Source organism: Dipodomys merriami, unplaced genomic scaffold, assembly GCF_024711535.1.
Source record: "Dipodomys merriami isolate MVZ:Mamm:240054 unplaced genomic scaffold, mDipMer1.0.p SCAF_2, whole genome shotgun sequence".
NCBI classification, from domain to species: Eukaryota; Metazoa; Chordata; class Mammalia; order Rodentia; family Heteromyidae; genus Dipodomys; species Dipodomys merriami.
Window position 1 is genome coordinate 62,412,596 of NW_027203381.1, and position 16,664 is coordinate 62,429,259.

The 16,664-nt window shown below is 37.3% G+C and overlaps 1 protein-coding gene across 6 annotated transcripts in view; it reads left to right on the plus strand.

Moving 5' to 3' along the window:
* The window catches only part of Lpp (LIM domain containing preferred translocation partner in lipoma), a 694,821-nt gene that overhangs the window by 508,073 nt on the left and 170,084 nt on the right, over positions 1-16,664 (plus strand). For all 6 annotated transcript variants that reach the window (XM_070029814.1, XM_070029810.1, XM_070029813.1 and 3 more), the window contains one exon: positions 12,181-12,295. In XM_070029814.1, the coding sequence (XP_069885915.1) occupies positions 12,181-12,295 (115 nt within the window). The remainder of the gene's footprint in view (positions 1-12,180; positions 12,296-16,664) is intronic.

A 16,664-nucleotide genomic window follows, 5' to 3' on the forward strand; every position in this document is an offset into this window, starting at 1 on the left:
TAGAATAGAAATTTCTCTTCTGTATTTTATTTATGGTTAGGCTAAAACTCAGCAGAAATACTTGATATTTAGGAAATGGAACTCTATTTTCTTTTTTCCTTCCTTTAGTTTTTTTGTTTGTTTGTTTGTTTTGATTTGTTTTGTCAGTTGTGGCACTTGAATTTGGGCCTGATTGCTGTTTCTGAGCTCTTTGGCTCAAGGTTACCACTCTACCACTTTGAGCCACAGCTCCACTTCCAGAAGAATCTCACCGGGACTTTTCTACCCAGGCTGGCTTTGAACCACGCTCCTCAGATCTCAGCCTCCTGAGTAGCTAGGATTACAGGCGTGAGCCACCAGTGCCTGGGTTTTTCTTTAGTTTCTTTATATGAAAGCATTTTATCCACCTGCAGAGATAGTACTTTTTATTATTATACTAATATTTGCCATTAACCCTCCAAGTTGTGTCTGGGATTGATGAAAATATTGGTAATGGTGGAGGAGGTTTTGTTTGTTTTGTTTTGGTGATACTAAGATATGAATTCAGGACCTTACACTTGCTTGGCTTGCATAGTGAGCTGGCACTTTACCACTTGAACCATACTTTTATCTTTGGCTAGTTGTTTTACAAATGGAGTTTCATGGGCCTTCCTAACTTTGAACTATGATTCTCTAGGTCTCAGCCTCCTGAGTAGATAAGATTAGAGAGTACCAGCAACATCTGGGAAAGAAATAGTCTTTTGAAGAGCTGTTCTACTTTTTTCTTAATCATTAATGAAGACATCAGAAATGGCATGTCTCGAAGTTGTGTGCTCATACTATCTGCATGAGAATTACCTGGAGAGCTCCTTATATTCTTGCCACCTATGTGCACACAGAAAATTGATCATATATATATATATATATATATATATATATATATATATACACACACACATATATTATATACATATATATAAAGGGACATTGCCCCCTTAAGAAAATTTCTGTTGATAATATCTTGCAATATATGATTAAATTTCCTGAAAATAAAAAGATGTGAATTCCCATAGAAAACACTTCAGATGGTTTGATTGCCGGAGACACTTTTGGTGAAGCCAGACATCAAATTGTGGAGTTAACACCTGGGTTTCGATCTCAGGTCCTCACTTATTATCAGGGTCATATTCAAACTTCAGTTCTCTCCCTTGTAAAATCAGGATACTAAGTACCTAATAAAGTTCCTCAGGTGATTAAATGAAAACTCTCTAGTACATTGATGGCTGAATTATTTTCTGTTTTTTCAAATTATAAACCAACAACAGAAATGAAACAAATACATACCTCTCAAAATTCATGAATAGGAGCAAGAAATCCCTTCAGAAGGCCTATTGTATTATTTTAATTGTATTATGATTAATTGGAGTAATAAGTATTACTCATTTGTAGATTCAAGATCCAAATTTGATTTTTTTTTCCTCTCTGCTTCAGTGCTCATGAATGACACTATAAGTCATTCGTATTCTTTGTCATTCACCTTCCTGCCACATTTGAAAGACATCCATAGCTCAGACTTGACAGATTGTGTGTGAGCATTTAACACACATAATCAAGAGCCACTGTTAAATATGAGCACATGTCACATGTCATCTGAAGTGTTGCCATAATGACTCTTGAATGGGGCTGTGATCCCTCTCCCCTACCTGCTTTCGATGGCATATACAGATAAAGAAGCTAATGCTAACATAAGCCCCCTCCCCCAAAAACCTTGTAAAATGTTACACAAAATAAGTGGTATAGCTTGTCTCTTAACCTCCTTGCTCTGCCTTCCAAGCCACACTTTCTCCATTACACCACAATCAATGTTTCTGAAAGTGAAAAGGAGCCACATTAGTCTCCAACCTCTGGTATAATTAGCATCATGCTTTAATCAGTGAGGTTGACTGTCTTGATTAACCTTTATGATAGATCATGTAAGTTTCATATTTCTAAATGAATATATAGAGACGGCTGTGAATTAGTGGAAAAACACTGAGCTTGCATTAGAAGACTAATGTTTAACTCCTGACTCTGCCACTTTGTATGGGTGTGATTTTAGCTAAATCACTCACATAGTCACCTAACTAACCACTGACTCTTTCTTTATACAGAAGAGAAGAGAAATGAGGGAAGGGAGAAGAGAGGAATAGGGAATGTGAGGAGAGGGGTGGAAGAGAAGGGAAGGAAAAAGGGGAAGGGAAAGAGAGGGAAAGGGGAGAGAGGGAGGAATAGAAAAAAAATAATTCCATCTTGTGCTTTGGGAAGTTTTATGCCACAAATAATCTGTTGTTTGTGAATGCTACACTGGAGTTTCATGTTCATTATTAAGGAGCAAAGAAAGCAAGAATTTTTAATCTTATAACAAAGTAGAATGTTGTTTTAGTGCTTCTGAATTCCACCCTTCCATTGAGGTCTAATTCAACCCTTTCTTATTTTCTTGGCATGTTTGTGGTATATTGCAGCCCACCATGACACCTCCCCTCTCAATCCATATCATCTGATGATATGCTCATATAATCATAGAGCATCTTTAAGCATAGTTTCTTTCTAAATCTGTACATGAAGTGAATGATGTCCATGGGAAACTTTGCATCCCCCATAACATGAATTCTACTCATCTCTCTTGAGGTTTGAAGCAACTAATAGTAAAAAATAAACAAACAAACAAACAACAACAAAAGAAAACACTTTGTCCTGGATCACAACTGGTAACCATGGAGGTAAACTTTGAACACAATTAATGAAAGCCTAGAACCTAATTCTTAAGCATTGAGACCATATGAATTATGATTAACCTTCAGCCTGTGATCTTGGCTCTTTTCGTTTCTCTCATGACTTCAATTCTTGACAGGGTTGAAATTCCCTTTGCTAAATGCATCTTACTATATTGGAGTTTGAACTTGGCCTTTCACTTGCTAGACAAACATTATCAAATCAGCCACATCTCCCGCTCTTGTTTTCTCATTTTCCTTCATTTTCTGGATAGGTTCTCCTTGCATTTTGCCTGTGACCAGCCTCAGATCTTGAACTTCTCCCTTATGTCTCAGTGTAACTACCTAGACCCAGCTTATTTGTTTATGCAACAAATGAGGGTCTCATACTAACTTTTTACCTGAGCTGACCTCCTAACTGCTTCCTGAGTAACTAGAATTATAGGTATGAGCCACTACCTCTGGCATGCATCTCCCTTATTTTGATGAGTGCTTTTATACTCAATTACTAGTGCTTAACTCCAGACTCTGTCACTTTGTATGGGTGTGATTTTAGCTAAATCACTCACATAGTCACCTAACTAACCACTGACTCTATTTCTTTATACAAAAGAAAAGAGAAATGAGGAGAAGGGAGAAGATTTATATGAAGGTTGCAATTTCCTATGCCGCCTATCTAGGAAACAAAGACCTTTGGCTACTTCCTCATTTTGCCCCTAGTTAGAAGAATGTCTTCCCCATCTTGAGCTACTTTGATTTTCACAGACAACAACAATATCAAAAAATGCTGTTTCTGTTATTTTCATGAAAGCTCTTTGCCTGCTTCCCCATCCTTGCCAAGACCCAGAAACCCAGTGTGATCAGTGTGGCGGACTTGTTTGCAGAAGGTGGCATTGTTAACTGAACAAAACACATGACCTTTCTTTGCATCACAGGTGCCTTGAATCCCTGAGCAAGAACCTCTGTGACTCAAATGAAAACCTCCTCTGTTAGTAAAAAAAAATATGAGGAGTTAACCATTTGTTTGCTGGTTTGCGTTTCCCATAAAAACTCAAAAACAGAAATTTACCTCAACCATGGAAAGTGATGTGCCAACCATATTTGCATATTAAAACTGAAAACTGATTTGCATGTTATTTCAGTGTCTTGTGTCACGTTCAGGCATCTGTCAATCCCACTAGATAGAAACAGCTTGTACAGTAAGAAAGTGTTTCTGCACTTATAAAATTGAAAATCTAGGTGGCTTTGGGGTTTTTTGTTTCTTATTTTTTGTTTTTAAAATTTTTAATGCCAGCCAGTCCTGAGCTTGAACTCAGGGCCTAGGTGATGTTGCTGATTTTTTTTTTACTCAAGGCTAGCACTCTACTACTTGAGCCACAGCTCCACTTCTGGCTTTTTAATGGTTAATTGGAGATGGCTCTCATGGACTTTCCTCCCCTGGTTGACTTTGAACCACAGTCCTCAGATCTCAGCCTCTTGAGTAGCTAGGATTACAGTCATGAGCCATCAATGCCCAGCTATATTTTTAAACTATTCCACACCTTGGTCTTTCCATTCTTCCTTTAATCCATATAGGAAAAACAAAAGAAAATTCTTGAAACACATGTTTTTAAAAGCAAGCTTGGTCAGGATCCAGTGGCTGACCTCTATAATCCTAGTTACTCAGGAGGCTGAAATCGGGTTATGGGTTCTGAGCCAGCCTGGGAAGACAAAACCTTGAGACTCTTCTCTCTGGTTGGCAAGCAAAAAAGCAGAAGTGGTGTTTTATCTCAAGTTGGTAGAGTGTCAGCTTTGAGTGAAAAAGCCAGTAAGAGCACATAACTTTCTGAGTTCAAGCCCCAGAACCAGCACATATGTATTCACACACACACACACACACACACACACACACACACACACACACACACACACAATAGATAGATAGGGAGAGAGAGACAGAGACAGAGACAGAGAGAGACAGAGAGAGGTGGGGGGTAGGGGGAGAGATAACCTGCTTTTTATTTCCTGAAAGCTATTTTGTCTTTGTTACTGTTCCATATACTTTTAAACTTATAAAGACAAAATACTCATAATCCCATTATCCTGATATAAGCCTCACAAACATTTTGATATGTTCGGCTAGTGTATGTTTTATGGTATCCCCCTATACATAGGCAATATATTTTTAAATATTGGTAATGATCACATGTACCACATGTATATTCATGTTTTGTTTTTTGCTTTTTTTCCTGCTACGGGAGTTTTCACTCAGGGCTGGGCCCACCCTGTTGCTTGACTGGCACTCTGCCAGCTGAGCCATGCCTCCACGACAGCTCTTTGCTAGATATTTTGAAAAGGGAGTATCACAGACTTTTCTGCCTAGGCTGTTTCCAACCTCTATCCTCTCAATCTCAGCTTCCTGGGTAGCTAGGATTGCAGGTGTAAGCCCCTGCCCCTGGCTTACATTCCTGTTTCTTAACATTACAATAGGTACATGAGTATCCTGGGACAAGCAAAACATTTAACAACAAAGGGATGGGAGACTCTATTTTGCTCAGACAAGGAATGTGAACCATAGGAAGGGCTGAAGCCTCAGTAAGAGAAATGTTATGGTCTTTTCTCAATATCCTTTTATGAAAAGGGCACTACCCAGTTGGGTATCTTTTCTATGTTATAATGAAAAACTCCTCTGCACTACCTTGGAGTAGAACAAACTTTTGTACTGTAATCAAGTAGAGATGAAACACCTTCCTAGGGAAAGTCACTGCCAGGTACTAGCAAAGCACAGCCTTGACTAAGCCGAGATTTTATTTGAAAACAATTGTGAGAAACAGTTCTTCCCATTCATTGAACTTGTGTGTCATCAGTTTTGTTGAAAGGAAGTCAACCAATAGAAACAGTGCCTTGTAACTCTCCTGCCTTTGATCCTGTCAATTCTCTTATGCATAACATGGATAACAAGTAATCATTGGGCAAGAGGCTATGTATTATGAGAATGCCTTCTTTTAGCATCCTATAGACAAATTGAGATAGATAAGAACTTCCTACCCAACAAAAACTACTATTTTAAGGACCTCCCAGCACAGGGGTGTAGAAAGCAAGCAGTGAAGTGCTTGCTTCCTGACCTTCCCTAATGCTGAGGATATGGGGCTGCTCCTTCTGGCTTTTCTACCTGGGGTCCATCAGTCAGGTTAGCAGCAGTACTTCTGTCTTGTCTGCCCCAGGCTCATGCAGGAAGAAAGACACAAAAGAAACTACTCTGTTCTCAAACAGGTAAATACGGGCCTCATATCACTGTTTCTGTTTTGGTGGCACAAGTTGGGCTGTAGAAAGGTCATTGATTTGGAGGACCAGAAAAGCATACATTTCACTATACAATCCAAGATTGATAGTTAAAAGTACTCAGAGTAATTACATCACTTGCTAATACAGCAATCTATCCTAATAAGTAGAGCTGTCATTTAGGTTAGCTTTAATATTTTACAATGCTCCTTCAGATGAATGAGAAATTATATATGATAAAAATCAGTAATAGAAAAGCAAATCCTAGAGGAACTTAAATGGCATGGTAGATATGAAGATAGCATGCTCCAAGCTCAGATACTCTTGAGGCTTTCAACAGACAGGAACTCTGACAGCTCTCTGGGAGAGGCCACTTTCTCTAAGCCTGACAAGAGCAACATGAAACCTTCTATGCAAATTAGCATGACCTGCTCAGTGGACACCCAGCCCTTTCTCCTGGCTACAGTCTTATTATCAGCAACACTTGGCTGAAATGCAGTTGCATCAGTCTTTGGTTATGATTCCACCTTTGGTGACTTAGAGCCATCAATGTGTGACATGAACAAGGGAAGATGAAAAAGAAGACTTTGTAAGGAAAAAAAACAAACTTTTGAAAGTTGAAGGTTGGATTAAAAGCTAGGATCCCCCTTTTCTTTTTTAAAAAAAATTTGTGTGCTAGGACTAGGGCTTGAACTCAGGTTCTGAGTGGTCTTCCTTTGTTTTCTTTCCCCTCAAGGTTGGTACTCCTATCATGTGAATCACACCTTCATTTCTGGCTTTTTTTGTGGTTAATTGAGGATAAGAGTCCAGTGGATTTTCGTGACTGCACTGGCATTAAACTGCAATTCTCATATCTCAACCTCTTGAATAACTAAGATTACAGGCGTAGGCCCCTACCTACCACCTTTTCATGTCAGAAGTTCCAAGGCTTTATCTCTATACTTTTACCAGTTATTCTTAAAGGAAATTGAACTTAAGAAGAACCAAGAACATGTATTATTCAAATGCAACTGATATAAGCACCTTTGTGGCTTTGTAATTTTAAATAAAATAGGCAGATCTTCATCTTCTTACAACTTGATTGCTCCATGGCATGTTGTTTTTTAACATGACACATAATAGATATTCAACAAAACTCATCTGCCCTTGGCCAAATGAGCACTCCTTCCATTTAATCAGCAAGACATTTTTAAGAGTAGATATATGATATACAGTAAGAGTCAGAAAGTAGAAACAACTACAGGAAATCGCTGTCTGTGAGCTTGACACAGCTGAACGGGGAGGGGGAACAGAAGGAAAATATCAAAAAATATATTTTTTTTCTGGCAGGCTTTCAGCTCTAAAATGGGGCTAATTCTACCTTTTGAAAAGAAGATAATTTCAATGTTTCTTTTTTTCAAGAACACATAATTGAAGTCATTTTCCCTCTCAGAGAAGGAACCTCGTGTACATCACTACAAATGGACAAGAAAAATGAACATCTCGGGTACCCGGAGTGATAGAGTATTCATTATCATGTAATCTTTCTGAATATTTTGGCTGCTGTTTCCTGATGTTTTATCTGCCTGGGTAACACTTTTCTTGTAAGATTCAGATATGTGCTAAATTCAAGTTATTTAACATGGGAGAAAAGTGACCCACTATAAGGTCTCTGTCTGAGTAACTGGAGAAGGACATGGTGACAGACATTGGGTATACTTTTTATAACATTGCTCCTTAGCAATGGATGTTAAGGACAGAGATTCTAGGTAGTAAGGTGTTTTCCTGAGAGAAGGATGATTCTTTCTTCCTTCTAGCCAGGGAAGAGGGATGGGAGGATAATTAACTTTTCTACATTTTTTTGAACCAGTTTTGGAGCTTGAACTTAGGGCCTGGGTTTTGTCCCTTTGTCAGTTAAGGCCAGCACTCTCCACTTTTTTGCTGATTAATTGGAATTAAGAAGTCTCATGGACTTTCCTGCCCCGGCTGGCTTCCAACAACAATCCTTAGATCTCAGCTTCCTGTGTAGCTAGGATTAGAGCTGTGAGCCACCTGCGCCCAGGCTTTCTACATTTTTTATTTCGTAACTGAAGTGTAGTGAAAGTTCAATGTGCTGCAGAAGCCCTGTGAACTGTCCACTGCTTACTCAGATGAAGAGTGCTGAATAGAGTTCTGGATGTTTCTAGACGATGCTGACAAGTGGTTTGCCTCCTCTTATAAGTGGAAATCTCTGTAATAATGAGGTTTCCACTTACTCAATGTGAGTCTGTTTTTATAGACTACAAAGTCTCTGTAAATATAGATATCTTTGATTGCACAACGAAGATCAGTAATGATGAGCTCTGCATAGTAGCAGTACAAAAAATATGATAGAGTAGAATCAAGGCCATCTTTGAAAAAAAAAAAAGATTATTTTACACATGAAGAACTGAGGCCCAGGAAATGGGGAAGATTTGACCAAAGTCCTTGGGCCAGTTAAAACGGAAGCAAACTAAAGATGTGTAGTCATAGCTGCTTGGTTGAATGGCAACCCCTTTATACAACTACTTAATGATAACAACAACAACACAAAAAAGATGTTTGATCCAGGTGCTGGTGGCTCATGCCTGTAATCCTAGCTACTCAGGAGGCTGAGATCTGAGGATCACGATTCTGTGCCAGGCCAGGCAGGAAAGTCCATGAAAATCTTATCTCCAGTTAGTCACCAGAAGACCGGAAGTGGAGCTGTGGCTCAAAGTGATAGAGTGCCAATATTGAGCAAAAGAGCTCAGGGACAGCACCCAAGCCCTGAGTTCAAGCCCATAACAGACAAAAAGATGTTCTAAACAGTCAGGTCTTCTGTAAGCATGTGATAATATGCAAAGCACTTATATCCTATGTAAGAAAATGTAAAACACTTCAACTGTTGTGAAGTGTTATAGAAATATGATGACTATTGGTACTGGTGTTCTTGCTGAAATGGGTAGAATTTTCCTGTGCCTATGTCCCTTGTGAAAATAAGTCTTCACTATTGCCTTCCTTACCAAGGACCTTAGACCCATGGGGGAGGCTAAAAACTTTGCATGGTACAAAGCCTTCCCTTTCCTGACCATCATCAGGCCCTCAAGCGAGAAACAAGTAATGACAAAGAAAACCTAATTATGACCTCAAATTAAAGTCATCTTTTTCTAGCAATCTCAACTCAGCATAGTTTTTTGGACATTACTGCTTATACCATTTTGTAATTGTCTATTTTCATGTCTTTTCTCCCCTGAACTATAAGTTATCAGAGGCAGAAACTCCTAATGATATTTAAAAGTTGGTATTTGACTTGATATTTATAGTTCTTGGCACTTGGCAATCTCTTAGGAAGAATATATTAAGCAAATTTTGGAGTCCTTTGATAAGTTACATATGGATCATATAATGTTTGCCTTTAATTATTGATAGTTATACTTAAAAATACATTTTCCCCTTAGGAAAGCCAAAAGACTTTGTGTATATGTATCACAATTTCTTTGTTTTGCATTAATACATTATTATCCTTCATACAGAGTTGCTCACTTATCTTCTTGAGTCATAGTTTCTTCATCCATATTACAGGATCAGGATTGCATATTATACAGGACTCTCTTGTCTAAGTATCATGAAATGTAAGTGCGAAGGACTGACTTTGAATTTCTGGCTTCAATTTACAGAGGATAGATTCAGTCTCCTTGCTACCTTTCTTTATATACAAAGAGAATCAGGTACATACCACTCTTAGACATATAGTAGTGTACTTTTCCCTATGAGTTCACCCTTTGTCTAGAAAGAGGAATTATCTCTTGTTGCTTAATAACTACTGACTTAATTAAAGCAGCTAGCACCGTTGTTATATACTTTTGGAAAGTATTATTGGGTTGGGACAAGGCATAGAATTTGGATTCACATGACAACATATTCGGTTAAGTTCTCCTTTTATTGTGAGCCTGGAGGAAACATACAGCAGATAATGCCTACCTTCACATGCAGGTTGGGGGCTTCAAAGCAGGCCCTCCCTAACCATTGTCTGAAAGTAGTTCATGATCGATATAGCAGGAGGTACATGTTATCTTACCAATTCTCATAAGACTGTGAAGTGCTTTGACTTGTCCATTGGACAGAAGAGACATTGAAATTATAACTGTTTGACAAGTTTAACTTTAAAGTCCAAGTGAGTGTCATAGTTAAATCCCTATCTGCAGTTGTAAAGATGCTAGCTCCTATTATAGCCTTTTATTGTCTTTGGCCACAAATCTCCATCTCATTACAGCCTCATAGCTCTCCCATTCACCCTGCATTCCAGCGAGAACTTTCCAAATCAGATTAGATCATTCCTTTTCTGAAAGTCCTCATTGCAGTTTCTAATTCCCATTTGAATCCAGTCTTCCCAAATGCAAATATGGTGCCTAATTAAGTCTTTGACCCTTCCTAACTTCTTGGAGAAGATGTATAAAATAAACCCTTTAAGAATGAGTGGATAAACTACTAAACAAAATGAAAAGTACATGATTTAATAGTTTCTAACCTACACACCAATTATTCTTAATAGGGCTAAGCAATGTTTGCAGTTCAGAAGATGCTTTCAGCTTAACATGGAGTGTTTAGAATAAATGAATGAGTATAACATGAGCCCTTGCCTTGACTTGACTGTAACTAATCTTGTCCAGATATTTTTAGGTTTCAGTTTTACTTAATCTCACAATCAATATATCAATGTAATAATTCTGGAGATCATACAACTATTTTGTATGACACCTGGAATAGATTCTAATATCTAATACAAATGTTAGAACAGTGAAGTAAAATCTTAGGGTAATGTTAATGACTGACATGAAGATTTCTTGACCCTTTCAGCTTTCTGCATGTTTGTAGTTCAAGTCCATGTACATTTGAGGAAATGGAAACATGGAAAATTTAAAGAAAAGGTCAAAAGGCTACCTGTGAACATCATTATCTATGTTGAGAAAGCATTTCATGTCCTAGACAACAGACAATTAATACCCATTTTGGAGTTGTTGTGGTAACTGCTGCTAGTTGAGCTGATAACTTTTTCTTGGATTTTCACATCTAATAACTCAGACTACTGAAGGTAATAGAGTATGGACATACAACTCCTTTGCATAAACATCTGGCAGAAGCTTCTCAATCTACATCTCTGTCCATTGTTAATGGCCATCGCCATGAATGTTTCTGTTTCTGGAACTCTTTGATTCAAGGTATTGGAGATGATATTGAAATTATCAGTTTTAGTATAGGAAAAGGAAAAAATAAATTCTGTTTATGTGCATAATAGAAGGCTAATTTATACCTGCATCTTTTTTTCTATATACTATGGGTTTATGGTTGATTATTTCATGTATTTGACCTTTGATTCTCTTGACATTATTATACTTTTGCTCACTATTTGAACACCAGCTCAGTGCCATGCTACTGATATATCATTCCTATTTGACATATGCCTGTTTGTATGGCTACAGTTTTTAAAAAAATGCTATATAATTAAAACCACTACTCAACTCTGTTAACTGAAACAAAAAGCAATTTATTTTCTAGAGTCCTTGACCCCCCACAATTGTCTCATTTCTAATCTTAACTTTTATGTATGGATAGAAATACATAAATGTCGGTTGTTACTCCGACACGACTCTTTTCACCTGAGTTTGAGTACCTTCTACCTGAATGTTTCTTCTCTACTCTAGTGTCTCTTTCCAGGAAACTTTCTTCTCAGTCTATGTGAAAAGTCCCTTTTGATACCTAATTATTCACTTTCTACATTTGCTTTGTCCTCATTCACATGCCCTAAGGTATTCCTCTTCACTAAGATATTTTTAAGAAGAAAAGTGTTGGTTTGTTCATCTTTCTAATAAATGTACAAATGAATTAATATACAATGCACAAAAGGAAATGTACTCATTACCTTACTTGTGTAATTGTAATCTCTCTGTACTTCATCTTTATAATAACAATAAAGTAAATAAATAAATATACTAATGATATGTAGTGACTGGTTAGCTATTGCTTTACAAAATAGCTGACTGCTATTGCCAAATGACTCATGTAGATAAGGCAAATGAATCAAGAGATGTGTCCAAGCTCAAATCCCTAAAATTGGTAAAAATCTTCATCTCCAAATGGATAAGCCCATTGCCTTTTTATCCCCTGTACAAGCACAGCTCATTCTGTTGATGTCTAGACTATAATTAAAGAGATATTACATTTTGCCTTTCAGGGTGGACACACAGGGCCTATGGGGCCTCCATCATTCCGCCCTGAAGATGAACTTGAGCACCTGACCAAAAAGATGCTGTATGACATGGAAAATCCACCTTCTGATGAGTACTTCGGTGAGTGGTTTTAGAGCTGACTTCTGAAGTTAATGTTGTATTCTTATTTGTGTACTTAGTAATGAGGACTATTTCCAACTCCACTAATAAGAAACATTTGAATCCTGATGCATGAAAGATGATTTGCACACACATATCACAGAAGTTTTGAGGTTTATGTTAAAAGACCAGCATAAATCAATGGAGTATCTAATAAGCTTGTACTAAAATCTCAGTGGTTGTTGAGGTTACTTAAGATACAAATTTAAATGTTTCTGACAATTCATTAGGTTTCATTAGATCAAGCCAGGATTTCTGCATGCATTCAGAATGATCACTACCTGAAAATTTCTGTGAAGTCTGGAATCTGGTATGATCTAAACTCTGAATTCTCAGTTCTTTTCAGGAAAAGATAATCTCTTTGAATTTTTCTTTTTTTTTTTTTTCCTCTCCAGGATAGGTGGTTATCTATGAACAGTTAATTCTTTTAGTTCATGATTGTTAAATGTATGAATTATGTGCCTTTTGTGAGGTGCTTAGGAGCACACAGTTCATCAGGGAGGTTGTAATATTTCAGAGAGAGGTAGAAAGACATAGAGGTAGAGGTAAGCTGTGCACCAGTGGCTCACACCTGTAATCCCAGCTACTCAGGAGGCTGAAATCTGAGGACCATGATTCAAAGCCAGTCTAGGCAAGAAAATTCATAGGATTCTTATCTCCAATAACTACTTAGAAAAAGCTGGAAGTTGTTCAAGTTGCTCAAATGGTAGATTGCTAGCTTTGAGCACCAAGAGGCTCAGGGACAGCACCCAGGCCCTGAGTTCAAGCCCCAAGCCAAAAGGTAGAGGGGTCTGAAGGCCAAGGCCCAATATTCCAAATTTTAAAATCTCCATGAGGAACATCAGGAATGCTTTATAACATGAGTTTATGGGCAGCCAGCTGGTAGCTCATGTCTGTAATTCTAGCTACTGAAGAGGTTGAGCTTTGAGGATTGTGCTAAGACTCTTAATCTCTGATTAACTACCAAAAAGCTGGAAGTTGGGCTATGGCTCAAGTGGTATAGTCTCACCCTGGAGCAAAAAAGCAAAGGGACAACATCCAACCCTTAACTCAAGTCTCAGTACCAGCACATGCATGTGTGTGTGCATACACACACACACTCTCTCTCTCTCTCACACACACACACACACACACACACACACACACACACAAAGAAAGAAAAAGAAAAAGAAAATACTTGGTAGTACTTGAATCAAGGTCTTTTAAACCAGAAATTCTCATTTTTTTTTTGTTAACACTGTTTTCTACCCAGTCTGTTGAAGACCCATATTTTTATAGCATAATTAAAACTGATTTATTTTTGGGAGAAATTATTTTATTAGTACATATTATTTAAATTAATTTTATTAGCCTAAATTAGTTAGACTAATAATTAGGATTTAATTATAATATTTCCATACATACATATCACATACTTTGATCATATTCCCCCTTTCTATTATTCCTTCTTATTTCCCCAAAATTAATTTCAAGGAAAAGAAATTTAAAAGTATGAAGTTCAAAAGAAGTCCAAAGTGAGAGACCAAGTTTTATCATCAGATTTAAGACAAAAAAAATCATTCTTTTAAATTTTGTAATAGTTTTTAAATATGCAGACTGTATTTCTGCAAACAGTGACAAATAGTTCTTAGATGGATGCCTAGAGGGCTACTTTTTTAGTAGCTTCTTGAAGGACAGTTACAGAGAGGGAAGCAATGTGAATAAAGGCTTTAAGATAGAAAATTTCACAAAGCATTTGCTTTTAATGTTTGCTGTTTCCCCTTTACCAGAGCCTCTCAATTTTTTCTAAAGACTGTTCTCCACTCAGTTAGATGGATGGTAATATTTTGTAGCATATAATAAAATTTTGGGAAACTAAATTTGTAAATACTCCTCTGTTTCTACAAAGACCATATTTTGAGTAGCTCCCAATGCCATGGGAACTGTGCTATAGATAAGAATTTGGCCTCCAAACACAAGGGGCTTTGATGTGAATGGCAACTCTTAACTGTAGCTGAGAATGAAAAGTCAGGATGAAAAGGATTAGTTAACAGAATCGCCAGTGACTCATTAAACTCTTCCCAAACATTTTCTCTGTGTCTGTAACTGTAAAGGGAATTAGGTATACCTAGATGCAAAGAGACTGTTCTCAATGGCTTCACAGGTAATCATAACAGTTGCAAAGACACACATATGACCAATTTCAGTGCAGCTGTCAACATGTATTGAATCTGACATAGGCACTTAGTGATTATGGAAGACAGGAGTGATAAACATAAGAGAAAGATATTTACATAGCATTGCATTTGCATTAGGAGAACCTGGCTCAGTAGAACTAGAAGAGGGTCTTCTCTTGCTCTCTATCAGAATGTTACCTTATGTCTATTCTGGGCCAGAAGTGACATTGCCAACACCACTTTGAAAGATTTTTTTCTTTCTTGCAATGGCATTCCCAGCATCAACTAACCTCCCATCATCTATATGTTTTCTCCATTATTTCCCTATTTGCTACTAGAATTTTCATTCAAACAGTGGGCCTCAATTTGCTGTAGGGAATCACCTTTAGTAAGTGCTTTCACATCAAAGATCCCACTGCCCTAGGGAGTGAGGAGGAACCCAGTGTCAGAAGATATGGTGTCAGAAGCTATGGGGTCCCTTGAGGTCCTGTTGCTTTCTTGCTCTGCTGTTTTTTTTCTAAACCTTAAATGGAGTCATAATGAACTTTTTTCTTTTTGGAACTTCACCACTCATAGTTTTATTGATATTTGAAATACAATTGCAATTATGGTATGCCTAATAGTATTGGGAGGGATTTCACAATATTACCACACGAGTATAGAAAAAGCACCAGAACATTGGAGAAACTTATTTGGAACCAACTGAATCTAAGTGATGAAATTTACCATTGGCGATGATGAGACAAAAATGAAAGGTACCTCATGATGTGAGGTGAGAAGTTAACAACAGCACTTATAGAACAATTTTGCCAAGATATTAACTATCGTCTATTAGGAATGAAAAAGAAAAAAAATCCAGATAATAGGCCAGTCTTCAACATTTTCAGTATAATAGAACATTGTTCTAGCCAAAGAGATTAAAGGACCACTTCATTCAAATCAATCTGAATTTGAGTATCACATCCATTGTGAATCGTTGAATTGGGGGTGAATAATGAGGGATTTGGGAAATTTTATATAAATTTTAGCATGAACTATATATTAGAAAATTTATGTTAATTTCTTGAGTATATCAATTGTATTGTGGTTTTGTGGGAAAATATTCTTCCTTTTACATGGTGTAGTACAAGGTGACATGTGAAGATATCTGTCACTTATGGAACTTATTTTAAACATAGACAGACAGACGACAGACAGATAGATAGGAAATAGGTAAGATTCTTAAGAAAGGGAGGGAGAAGAAGGAAGGAAGGAAGGAAGGAAGAAGGAAGGAAGGAAGGAAGAAAGGAAGGAAAGAAGGAAAGAAGGAAGGAAGGAAGGAAGGAAGGAAGGAGAAACATGGATGGATGGATATTGATATAGGGAGGGATGTATTTCATGAAGTGAGATTAATAGGTTACAATTACAGTAAGTACACAGCTACAAAGACATTCCTCCTCTACTAAAATATATTAAAGTTGTCACCAATGAATTATCTAAGAATACTTCCTTGGGTGGACAAAATGGAGAGAATAATAAAGTAGTGGTGTAATTGCTGCCTTTATTAAACTTTATTAAAGATATAATTATCTTTACTGTATGCCCATTTGTTTTTAGTCACATGTGTTTCCATTATTGGTGAGGTGAAAATCATGATAGAAGTGGTAACAAAATCTGATATTTACTTAAAGTTTCACAAGTTTACACAGAAAAAACCAGCCACAGCATGACTAACAGGTCTGGGGATTATGTCTTTACTTTTCTCAAGAGAAAATAGATTCAGATAGACAATGAATTGTGTGAGGTCTTATAGCTTAGTAAGTTCAGGATCCGGACTTTTGTCACATCCATTCAGATTTCTTGCCATTATAGAAAGCCTTGATCTCTCAGTGGAGCCTGTCAGCAGTTGAATGTTAGGATGTTGTGTCATTCCCTCCCTTCTGAAGTCTCCAGGTGAGAGATGGAGAGACTACTTCTGCCCATGGGCATATGCTTTAAATTCTGGACTTCAGAGTCACCAGTGATACATGTCATCACTCTTATACATGTTGCAGTGGCTGATGGGACACTAATATATATCCATTTGTCATCTCTCTAATATGTACCTTAGAGAGACAGCACACTTAAAATAGCTACTCTGTCAACCTTGTTATCTTACCTTACCTCTTCTGTTGACTTTGGCAAAAGAAAATCAC